Genomic DNA, 13,274 nt, shown 5'->3' on the forward strand with positions numbered 1-13,274 from the left:
ATTACTAATATTCCTACCAGTGAAACATGACCAAACATCCCTCCCTGTCTCATAAAAATTTCAGAAACTTATGACCTATTCTAGGATATGAGTACTCTACTAACCAATGTGGCAAACAAAAACAACAGATATTGACTGTTCTGTTATTCATGGGGACCTGTATTGCATCACGCATTATCTGGACTTCACTATAACCAGAGGCGCAATCGCCTCTAAAACAGAAACTACAATCCCTCCTTCAGCGCGCCATTGGCTGAGTCATCATGACGCTGTCAGAATACCTTTACTCTGAGGTGCCAATTTCCTTTAAAAAGAAACTACAACCCGGCTCCCAGTACTCCGGGGGCAGAGTCAGCACAAGGCAGGAGGAAGGACTCCATGCGGGTAATGGCGATGTTCCACTTTTCCGACTTCTTCTCCTGGGTAAGCATTATAATCTATCCTGTCCTGATCGTGGTTCCTGTCTCCGCTTCAGCTCTGTAGCGTTTGAAGGTACCCCCGCAGGAAGTAGAAGTCGTAATCACGACAGGTAAGAACTCAGAAATGCCGCAATAGCCGGCTTGTGTTTTTTCAACCTTTTCACTTGCCGTCTACTATACATAGACGCAGAGCGCCCCTCCTGACAAAATAACGTTAATATGAGACATGGCGCCAACCTCACCCTGACGAGAGCCACAATAATATCTATTTTTTTTCAGAGTAAATATACAAATGAATGAAAGGGCAACCTTGTTGTGTGTGAATAATCAGCACGTAATATGACATGCGATGCGAGGCTGAGAGAGCACCTTGACAATTAGTGATATATTTAAATCGAGCCACGAAATCAATTAGCGCCTGCACTCAAAAATGAAAATGCATCTATAGCCAAAGCCACTTTCCCTTTTCCATTGCTCACGAGCGACTTTCAGTGTAAATACATTTATTTCCTGAACCTTAAACGCTCACCTTCATGATAAAACTTTCATGATTCACACCGGTGTTAATATTATCACCGTTTATGTTACTGCACTTACCCCTTTTTAGGATTCACTGCACTCAGCTAAACATAGCTCTATATGTATATTCTTTCATAGATCGAGAAGAATACAATACTCAAATCAATGCATTGAGTTTTGGGATTACCGCACAATTCGTGTGAGTAGTTTCATATGTGTTTGTTTGTACCAACCCTTTGTAAGTCCTGACGAAAGCTCTACAGACCGCCTGGCCCAATAGAGCTGAAACATGTCGACAATACCACCTTAGTAATACCATATAGTCCTGTAACTCGGTCTACCAATGAGTATTCGCAATTTTTAATAATGTAAGTTTGCCCAATATTAAAAATGTTTCTGGGCACTCTTTTGCATTTTTTTTGTAAAATTTTTTATTTTGATTTGCAGAAGAGAACAAACAAAGGGCTGCGGAGGAACCGCACAGTACTCAAGAGCAGGGTAAAATCAGTGTTCACACAGCAGCAGTATTCCAAACTACAGTACAAGCATATCTAGTCCAGGAGCGAGACAACGTAGCAATTAGGACCACTGTACAAAGCGTACTACAAGCCTGTCAGTAGGTCAGGCCATCCAGGACAACCAGTGCTGCAATATGCTGGACCCCAATCCCCCACATTCCACATAAGCGGTGCAGATACTCAGTTCGTGGAACCACCACAGCCCAAAAAACCCAAAACAACCAACTGTCCCATCCCACCCCTTCCCTCCCCCCTGGTGGTGACGCCATTCACTCAGCACTCAGTCCACATCCATATTACACTTGAAAGAGGTGCATCGACCTCAATGAAGCCGGACATACCGCCGAGGGCAACCCCTTAGAAAGAAAGTTAACCAGGGGACCCCACTGAAATCGGAAATTCTTATACTGGCCAAGGAAGATGTCCGCCACTCTTTCCAAACTGAGCAACCTCCAAAGTCGCGCATGTTTTATCCAATCCTTTTGGGAAAGTCCTTTTGTCTCTGGACACTGCACTCGAGACTGGAGGTGCCTCTGGATGAGGCTAGCAGTACACACCAAGAGGAAAAACCCTATGATAACTGCATGAATGTCAATGTGGGGCGGATGAAGCTAATATACCGCTACTCTCAAGCATACATTGACTTCTCTGAGGGTTTCCTTATTTGCACTGAACCGAAAGTCGAGCAGTGTAACAAGTGTCCAATTTTGCTGATTGCTAATTGAATATTTTGGGGAAAGAAACGGACACTGTAATTCCTCATCCCTCCCAGTTGATTAATTGCGATAGTGTGTGAGTGTCACAAATCATTGGAATTCATCATAAACTCGAGAAAGTCAAGCATCCAACTGGAACAACAGAAGGCTTTCAGGGGGGCCCTTTTCACCACAAATATGTTTTACTTCCAGAGCAGAGACTAGATACTTTACAAAAACAGATGCTAGATCTTTCGAAACTACCTCAAGTGACAACCAGAACTTGACTGAGAATCCACGGTGTTATGGCTGCAATAAAGGAGGTGGTTCCGAGGGCTTGTTTTCATCAAAAGCCTCTCATGCTGTACATAGCCAGTATTTGGCCTCTACTTTCACAGGATTTCGACTTTATGATCCCGAAATCAAGGAAGATCAAGCAACAGCTTCACTGGTGATTGGTTTGTCTGGACATCCAAGAAATAATCTGTTTTCATTACCCAGTACCAGTAGCGGCAACAACAGATTTCAGCCTCTGGGGAGAAACCTTAAACATACAAGAGGTAAGCCAGAGGTGGTCTCAGTCAGAGACAAGCCATTCCTCTAATTTGAGGGAATTAATGGTCAAATGGAAAGGTCTGCGTTTCTTTGCTGCACACCCTTAGGGAATTTTGGTTTCGGTCAAGATGTTACATCAACAGACAGGGGGCCATGAAGAGCAAAGCATTAACTAAAATAGTCCTGATGAAATGGCTTTGGGTAGAGAGTCATGCTCTGGAATTAGGACAAGTAAAATTCCAGGGAAGAAGAACGAGCATGCAGACTTTCTCATTTGGAACATACCATTAGCAATATTGTTCAAGTTGACCCAGGAAGTGTTAATGAACATAGTTTATTGCTTTGGTGGTGTGTGGCTGGACCTCTTTGCCTTTCCAGAGAATGATGTACTTACTTCCTCATTATTGTTCAGAGATTGGCTCGTCAGGCCTGAGCAGTGGATGCGCTGTCAATTCCCTGACCAGGGGTTAGTCTATATGCATTTCCTCCAAAGTCTCTCCTTCAGTGGATGCTTCGGAAGGCTCTGGAGGAGCAGGTGAAGGTGATCTTGATAGCCCAATTTTGGCCATGCAGATCATGGTTCCCCTTACTCAGGCAGCTGTCCGCGGATCCCTGTTATTGTCTCCTGTTAGATCCCTCACCTCTCGGAATTGCAATTTGTTTGCACCATCATTTTGGCCTTACCGGCTTGGAAATTTAGAGGCTTGTCTTAGATAACCTAAGTTGCTTGAAAGAGGTAGCAATCTAAATACACACATGCAAGAGACCCCGTTGGTGATATTCATGGATGGCACAAAGTTTAGGTTTCACTGGAGCTTCACATTTGTGGTCGTAACAGGCAATCATTACTCAGCGCAAAGAGGTCAATTTTGCAGTTTTCAAGGAGCCCAAAACTTCTGCATCTTCATATTTTCTTCAGGAGGAGTGAGGGGTATCCTGAGAAGCCAGCAAATGGCCCATGGCCTGAGGGAGCACAACTTGGGGCTCGGGACCCATTCCAGCAGAGTCCAGCAGCAGGCCTAAGGCAGGTCCAGTTGGTTCTGGTCTGTTAGGCAGGTTGCAGGGAGGACTCTGGAAGCTTGTGGTGTCCCTGGAACTCCAGCGTTCAAATGTGTGAAAACTCAGAATGATGTGGACTCTTCCCTGCACAAAATGTCATAGGTTAACCATAGAAAAACCATGTAGGGAAAAACCTGCAGATGCAGTAATTACACAGGACTCAGAGGGAGGTTCTACTATGTATGCCTTGTGCAAAAAATGTCTTAAAAAAGCTACGCTGTTTACATTTATCAATGTTATATAGGTATTTATTGTATTTCAATTTTAAAAAGCAACAACACACAGAAACAAGCGTTTTAAGTATTTTCCAAAGTAGGCATGCAATCGTTTTTATAATTAGAAAGTAACAAAATCGTAAAGTTTGCCACTTTAATTTGTAAAATGACATCAGATTTATTAAAATAGAGTCAGTATTTAAATTTACAGACACACTACGGTTCTATTTTGGAATATAATTTTCAATGTGAATGTAAATCCTCGTGGTAAATTATTAATGAGTAAGCGGAAGATGAAACTGAATGAATTAGTTTGTATCTAGATGAGTTAAAGCAACATTAAATCACGTCGGCCCTGATTACTTGCTAATGGGGTCATTCCAGTGCTTGCAGAAGCAGGGCGTTGCGCTGTTGACTGAAAATTATGGCATCACTGAAGTTTCCCCAGGCAGATTTCGCCAGGAAAACTATGGCAACATTTATCAGGGAAATGCCCAGGAAAAAAAGCACTAAATAATACTGCCTTTGCATGTTATGCCTCTTTCTGAGGTTTGGTATTCAAAATAGCAGGTATGATATATATCTAACGCCGAAGGATTGGTATTTACCAGATGCATTAAATATATCACCCCTTTCCACCCTATTTGTAATCAGGACAATAGATCAGGTAAATTGGACGTAATGTGTATTTTTTCCTTACAAAGTATGTACCATTGTCGCATATACATACTATGAAAAATCAGGAAAGCGTAATTTGCGGTAAGTCACATGCATGGAAGAGCAAAGCAAAATTTGCACTCCAGAAAAAAGTAGTCTTGAGCAGCTGGTGCTTGACGGTTTTCAGAGTAATCATGAGAAAAAGTTCAGTAAGCTATGCACTCACTTACAAAAGGCTCCTGGATTACCATCTCCAGCTAACACCTGTCAGCAAAAAACTGCCCAACGGTCTGTGCCTAGGCAAATAGGTAAACTCTACAAACTATGGAAATTGCAATAATTGGGAATAAGAGATTATGCTTGCTTAATAATAAAAAAATCCACTCACCCCTAGTTACCAGCCATTGCATGAAAATGAAGGACAAATCAGTTGCCCACCCTCATAGGGAGGTTCACATTGGTCCTTTCAGCTTTTGAAGTAGTGCCAACATAGAATCATATTTTTAATGCAAATATTCACAATTTCAATAATGAAATATAATTAGCTGAACAAAGTTGCTCAGTGTCAGTAGTGATTGTAAAAGCCAGGGCCACTAGAATTATGCTGCAGGGGAGGACCAAATTATGCAGCTTGTTGACTACGTTGTGTGGCAAGAAAAGATAAATTATGTGGCCTAATGCGGCGCATTTAGTGTGAGTATTATATCATTACTTTGGAATTTCCACACGTTAACACTATCTGGGCAAATATTTCACCTCATTAATACCACTTAAATGCCCTGATGCAGAAATAAGCAAGAGAAAGATGACGAGTCAACATTTGCGAAGTCTTTCCACTGCACGGCAACACATGTCAACATGTTTTTAGTAATAGAGTTTTTCTGAGCTTAATAATAAGTACAGATTTGTCACAGTTCTGACATTATGGAGTTGATATTTTTTTACATCCTCCACTGGACGAGTGGTTGGGATATAGTTCTCTACGCTTTAATTTCTTCTGTTTTCAGAACGACCTGTGCGTCCCTCCAGAGGAGTGCCCTTGTCACCACAATGGCAGGCTTTACCATCCCAACACGACCATCGAGAAGGACTGTAATACCTGGTAAGATGTTTGGTGTGGCGTCACACATTTCTCTGTTTGAGACTGTTGAGTGACTTTGTAGTGTCTGTTTATGAATTGAATTTTCTTGTGGCATGTGGTCAGAGGACTCTTATAATGAGCATGTGTGCAGGCAGTGCTTAATTTGAGCCAGTGGTGTTCGGTGCTCTGCACCGGCGCTTGATTGCCAACACTGACGCTTGTGACAGTTTGCCACATGGTGGAGCTGTCTGTCAATTTAAAGATTAACACAGCAACACTTGTTTATTTATTTAATATAAATTGAAAAAGATAATTACCTGCTGCCTAAGCCATTCTTACAGCTTTGGGGGTCTGGAATAGTCTGAACTGTCACACTTATAGGAGTGTGTTGGTTAGTAGTTGTTGTGGTACTTTTACTGGCAGAGCTGGCAGGGGCTCTATGTGGTGCAAGCTACATTGGCCTCCTGAGAAGGGCCTAGGCACTTATGTTTTTTTTACAAATCAAGTACTGGTGTACAGCCTGCCCTTTGAATAACTCAAGCTCCTTTTGACACGTGTGCCTATGTCTCTCTGCAGCGTGTGCAAGGACCGCCACTGGCAGTGCACTAGTCACCTCTGTGCCGGCACGTGTCTGGCCACCGGGGACCCTCATTACATCACTTTCGATGGACGTGCATACACCTTTCTGGGGGACTGTGAGTACGTCTTGGTGAGGGAGAACGCAGGCCTCTTCACCGTCACAACGGAGAACGTGCCCTGTGGCACCAGCGGTATTACCTGCACCAAGTCAATCATCGTGGTAATTGGGAACACCATTGTGCACCTGCTGAGAGGTGAGGAATAACAACTTATCCACAATTTCACTCGTCCCTCTATTGGTCTGGCCATTCTTTTCAGTGTTTTCTGCCTGGTTTTGGCCATACATAGAGGGCTTTCATATGATGAACAAAGAGGTCCTAATTTCTGTTTATTGTGATGGAACCAGCAATTCAGGATGAGGTGCTGAGTCAGTAAGGGATAGTCTTGCTTTAATTTGTACAATGCAACTAATGGGGTCCCTCTCCAAAATATGATAAGGGTGCCAGATGTCTTCTGATGGAGCACTGGTCCCTTTCGACAAATTCTCCATTTTCGGTTGATAAATCTTGTTGCCGCTTGGGAGGTGAGAGGGAGTTAACCATCAATCTCAAAATAATTTGCAGTATAACACATTAGGCCACACAATAGGACCAAACTACTAAAAAGGTTACGTCATTTTATTACAGACTCAGAAACAACCTGATATAGACGAGGAGAGAAGTTGGCCTAACGGCTAGGGTGGTCGACCTTGAATCTGGGGAACCGCGTTTGAGTCTCGGTAATGATGCTGAACATCCTGTGATTCTGGGCAAATCACTTAATCTCCCCTACCCTAACAAAAATGAATGTGTCCTTATGTAACGCAACTGGTGCTATGTAAAGGGGTCTGATACCCGATTCCTTTGGGCCAAGTTCGCGCTATATAAAACTCCGTAAAATAAAATAAAAATAAATGAGTCTCAAAAGCATGTTATAAAAATATTAAACCACCAGAAGGAGTCCGAATCTCCTAAAGAAATTCAGTTTAAATAACATGAAGTATATCAAGAATTCAGAAGCAGCGATACAACATATAAGAAATAAAGTCTGCAGATTAAATTGCAGATTTCGATCATCTTGCCTGATCATGAGTAACTTTTAGAAAATCGAAATATCCTAAACTAACCTATAGTAGGGGAATCCCTAACTAATCAGGGAATTAAAGAAAGGTGTCAGCATACCGGAGACTTTAATAGAAGTACTCCAGTCAGAAAGAGCATCTAGCATAAAGCCCACTCAGAGATATGTCAAGGAAGTCTTCACCTCAAGACAAGCTAAAAACATCTGCTGTCTAACTATAAAATACCAGCTAATGCACAATATTCACAGTAAGTTTCCCTCCTTGGCTCTCGTACTTTCCCAGTGTCCACAGTACATTCCTTTTTCTCCTCTCCCCCAGTTCCTTTGGCATAGTAGGCAGACTTGGGCATCTCCTTTCCAGCACGAAACTCGTCTCCATCCTCAATAACACATTTTCCTTTGCCAAAAGAGTTACCTTGTACCACGCTATCACTACAGTAAACAATAGCCCTCCCACTAGCTAACAAAGACAAGTCACACGTGCAAAGAAATGGAAAAATACATGCAAGCAAACTTTCACATTGAAGGTTAATCACTGAAATCCCAAAAAGCTTAGGGCCTTTGGTCATGCTAACTTATTAAAAGAGACAAAAGTGAACTCAACATTATATAAATGTGTACACAAAATTTATATGAAAATGAGAAAATGCTTTATATGAAAAAGTCATGTTTACAATAATATTATATGCATAACATGACCATATAGCAAAACCTACATAAGCCAGAGTAGAAGTAAAAAGTACTTATGAAATCTCTAAATGTGTATAATAGCACTTATCAAGATTTATTTAGTCTAACCTTGATGAATGTACTGCATTAAAATGCATTTTAGCACACCACCTAACAATCTAAACCTATTGAGGAATTATTATCTGCAATCCAGGTACTCCTGCAAAAGAAAACGTTAGTGAGCACGTACACAATTCAAAAAGAATACATTATAGGTACACCAATATATAATCCATGCACTAATTCTCAATTATTAATATTTCATCACACAAGTATATAAGGCCAAACTCAAAATAAATGTGGACTAATAAAGCATACAATGATGGAGCCAAAAATCCGCTGCTCCACTTCCATATTGCGAATATATTCATTGAGGGTGGGCTGAATGGATATACAGGCTTCCTTTCAGCAGAAGGTTATGGTACCAACACTAGCCAGTACCAAAATGCCTGTGAATATTTTAGGGTACAGGTTGCTCAACAATGGCAAAATGTTATTTTGCATGGAATGCTGAAAATCCTTGTGCTGTTCCTGAGAACAACCATTGTATAACCAAGGTGCCTGCACCTCAGTAGAGGGCTAGACACTATGATCCGGGGCGGGCCCTGTCTATTTGTGGTGGAATGCTGAAGGTGGCAAACCACTGACAGTCTATTTTATAATAAAGGATAAAAAAACATATGTACCAGATGTCCGTTCTTAAAAATGAAATGGCCATGTAAGAGGATTCTAACAGATTTAAACAGAAACTGCAGAGGGGAGTTAGGGTTGGCAAGGGAACTAGGAGACATTAAATGGGAAATTGCAGATGTGGAAAATATATACATGTACTTTATAAAACAGCAATATACGGTTGGCTGGTAAACTAAGCACAAAGGAGTGTACTACCAGAAAATCAAGTTTTGAATGTCATCCTACAAAAAAATCATATCCCAGTATTTACTACTTAAATATGGTAAGGCACTATGCTCTCCTAAAGCGAGTTTGAAAGTAAAAACATGAGTGTTAGTTACTGTTGGCCAATGGCGGCTGCTACTTAACGGCTGGGAGAGGCGGGTCGTGGGGAGGGGGAATAAAAAACACTCAACAAAAATCACTTACCTGCAGGCCAGCCACCACCTCTCGGTCCTCTTGGGCTCTTTGGTCGACTGCAGGACTCCAGGGGCAGTAACCAGGAAACACACAGGCTCCCAGGCTCCCCTAGCCAATTACGATGCTGCCTTACAGCAGTGTTGTGAATGGTCTGTGCGCTGTGGTTCGGCGCGCAGACAGGGAGTGGGAACTTGTGTATATTCTCCACCCAGGCTGTACAATAAAGCCTGGTGGAGAACATGCAAAGTGCACATGACTGTTTGGCCGCCCCAAGAGAGCCGGCCAAACCATCATACGCACTTAACAGAGTGCTCACCACTCCTCCCCCTACTCCTCTGTGATAACCCAGCTGGACCCTTTACCAGCTGAGCTATGAAGGAAAAATAAAAATGATAATAACAATGCGTTCCCATTTTATTTTTCCCTTTTGACCTGTTCACAGAGCAGTGGGACAACACTCCTCCGCCTTAGAGGGGGAGCTGTCCCTGATAACAAAGCGTTACTATCATTTTGTCTTTCCTTTTTGACCCGCTCACAGAGCAGTGGGGTGATGCTCCTCTGTCTTAGCGGAGGAGCCACTCCTGCTTGTGGCATTGTTTATATTCTGGCTAAAAGCAGTGTCTATTATTAATACTGTTGACTCTCTTTGTGCAGGCAAGGAAGTAACTGTGAACAGTGTCACTGTCAGGATCCCCAAGACGTACAGTGGCAATGGTCTGATACTGGAACGTGCTGGTCTCTTCATCACACTCATCTCTAAGCTTGGTCTAACAGTCCTCTGGGATGGAGGTAATAGAATTCCCTATGTAGACATATTATACATTGGTCATTCTTGATATGCGCCACCAGTCTGGGGCTGACTGATTTCTCAGGTGAAGGTAAGAGAACTTTCTAAAAACTTTTTTCTGAATACCATCTTATCATGGTATTTGTATTGTTGGTGGCGCTGGACATCAGTAAAGGTGAATGCAGGAGAACTTTTTCGCTTAGCACGTAAACTGTTCCACAAGCAACTAGAACTGGAGCTTGGGCATTATGGTCCTTGAGATGGAAGTATGGACAGTTTAAACTGCCAAGTTGTATATCATCAGTATAATGAATGCTTAGTCTTAACCGATAATTGACAAACTGAGTCTAATATAACAAACTTTGTTACTTGGTCATGTTTCGCTCTCAGCTACAATACTGTTCCTCCATTGAGACCAGGTTTAGATGACTTCAACTTAGTAAATTGCATGTTTCCGGCAAACATCTCTGCAGGAGCAGACCCTCCGCAGTGTTGCGGATAAGAGAGTTTAGGTGTCACAGATGGTGTTTCACTATTATGCTCTTCTACCTGGACTCTGCTCCTCTGTGAGATGGAAGTTACCATTCCTTCAAAATATCACCTTATACTCCTTTGGCACAGTCTTCTGCAGGAGGGGGCTAGCCGTCCATACAAATTGATGGTACTCTGGAATATAGGGCACAAGAATATTGTTGCACACTAACATCTTAGGCAAAATACCACTGAAAGGCAAGTGCATGTAGGGAAGCATAAATGTACTAACTTGAACTCCACATCTTTGTACTTTGAGGATTTATAAATTGTCAAGGTACGTATATGCAGAACTCGGTATAGAAAATTATACATTTTTGCCTTTTTATAGTTTGTCCCAGAATATTTGGCCTTGATATTAGTGCCCCACAGTCATCCGTATTCGAGATACAGGATCCACACCATACAAATTGGGATGAGACAGCTCTGGGCTAAATGTCTAATGATGCTTGTAATGGTTATTGCTGGCCTCGTCATGAAACAAGGTTATCAAGTATCACCCGGGGCTCGAATATATGATGATACAACGAATTCCGTTGCAACGCATGCCTTTACCACGCATGCGTTAAAACGGAATTCGTTTACCACGCATAAACATTTCCTCGACTATTAGCGTGGTGACGTCATACGTCGTTAAGAGAAAACGGCATTTTTTTCCCGATTTCTCATAAACGACTATGATGCCGACGTGACTTATGGTGAGTTGTTTTATTTGGGGGGGAGACACCCCCAAGCCCCCCCTTTATTTTTTTTACCTTTACCACATATGCCTTTACTACAAACATCGTAGTAAAGGCATGCGTGGTAAAGGCATTAGTGGTAACCATGCATGCGTTGTACTGCATGCGTGGTTAAAGATTGCGTGGAAACGGCTTCGTTGTAAAGGCTGTTTCCCCCGGGGCTCAGGCTCCTAAAAGCAGCCAAAAAAGTCGGGCTAAATTCTGGGGAGATTGAGGAATTATTAGTGCAATTGAGCACGGTTTGACTAGTTCCCCAAGAAAGTCATAATTTCTTAATGGAGCTTCGTGGTCCACTTTTATCACCGGTATCATTTCTCCCTGGAATTACTGCTCCCCTCATTATTGATAACTTCGTGGGTGCTCTGAATCAGGGTCAGACTGGGAACACAAACCAGCCCTGGCAATACAGCTGGACCCCCTCCCTGGGGGATGGGGTGCTAGTTAGAAGCACTGTTGCTGGCTGCTTTAGCACTGCTAGCTCTTTTGTTACAGGGGGCCGGTATTACAGCACTGCAGTAAAATGGCCCCCGTAACAAAAGTGGCCCCCACCACTCAAAAACCGTCCCGCCCTTTTGGCCCACAGGGAAAGTGCACAGGGAAAGCCCACTACGGCTAGTACTGGTCCTGCTTGGAATAAGACCATGTGTGCTGCCTGGTGGTGCAACCAGCCATGGAAAAAGTGTCCAGTGTTCCATTTTGCTGGTGAGGAAGACACATCTGCCATATGGTAGAGAGACAAAATATCGAAATTAAAATATCGATATACAATAATATTGATGTTTTAATTTCGATATTATAGAATATCGATGTGCAATAATATCGATAGACAGAATATCAATATTAAGGTATGTATTTCACTAATATCGAAATTTTGTTTAGTGTTATGTATTTTATTATGTTGTTTATATGTTTGGTAAACATGTTTTGTAATGTATGTTTAGAATTAGTAATTTTGTTTACAGTTTGCGTTTTAGTATCAGAGCGGGTTGTGGGTTTATAGGGGAATAGGGTGGGAAGTAATTTAATTATAATTAATTGATTAATATGTTTTAAAAATATTTTTGATTAATAAATAATTATTAATTAATAATTAATTGGTCATTAATTATTATTAATTAGTTAATTAAATTAATTAGAGTTAATGTAGTAGTATTTATTATTTTTTGTTATTGTTAATTAATAATTAATTGGTAATTAATTATTATTGATTAATTAATTAAATTAATTAGAGTTAATGTAGTAATGTTTATTATTTCTTGTTATTGTTAATTAATAATTATTTGGTAATTAATTATTATTAATTAGTTAATTAAATTAATTAGAGTTAATGTACCAATATTTTTAATTTTTTGTTATTGCTAATTAATAATTAATTGGTAATTAATTATTATTAAGTGATTAAATGACAATTACATTTTTTTATGTGATTTATTTATGTGTAGTGGGTTGTGTGTTTATAGGGGAATAGGGTGTGACATAATTAAATTAAATTAATTAAAGAGATTGTATTTATTTATTGGTATTTATTGTTTATTAATTGGTAATTAATTATTTGGTAATTTTTTTATAATTATTTCATAATATGAATTATAAATAATTTATTAATAAATATTGTTTATTCTTGTAAATATCTTGTTAATTAATTGGTAATTAACTATTAATTGGTAATTAATATGTGTTAATTAGCTAATTTATAATTACATCAATTTAATATTAATTGTTATTAATTTATTATTTGATATTTATATTAATTGTGTTTTTTTGTATGTGTAGTGTGTTGTGTGTTAAAGGGGGAGTAGTGTGGGAAGTAATTTTTACCCCCATGCTATCCACCGCTTTCCCTACTGTTGCACCCTCTGGAGTGGGAATAGTTATTTTTACCCCTACGATATCCAACGCTTTTCCTACTGTTGCAATATGTAGAGTAAGTAAATATATTAATTTATATGTAGTTTTTAATTTATTTTAAATGTGTATGT

General features: G+C 40.5%; 1 protein-coding gene across 1 annotated transcript in view; it reads left to right on the forward strand.

Moving 5' to 3' along the window:
* The window catches only part of LOC144784018 (SCO-spondin-like), a 1,726,865-nt gene that overhangs the window by 184,315 nt on the left and 1,529,276 nt on the right, over positions 1-13,274 (forward strand). Inside the window, exons 19-21 of the mRNA XM_078662721.1 lie at positions 5,645-5,739; positions 6,295-6,551; positions 9,892-10,026. Coding sequence (XP_078518847.1) covers positions 5,645-5,739; positions 6,295-6,551; positions 9,892-10,026 — 487 coding nt within the window. The remainder of the gene's footprint in view (positions 1-5,644; positions 5,740-6,294; positions 6,552-9,891; positions 10,027-13,274) is intronic.

The sequence above is a fragment of the Lissotriton helveticus genome, chromosome 10 (genome assembly GCF_964261635.1).
Source record: "Lissotriton helveticus chromosome 10, aLisHel1.1, whole genome shotgun sequence".
NCBI classification, from domain to species: domain Eukaryota; kingdom Metazoa; phylum Chordata; class Amphibia; order Caudata; family Salamandridae; genus Lissotriton; species Lissotriton helveticus.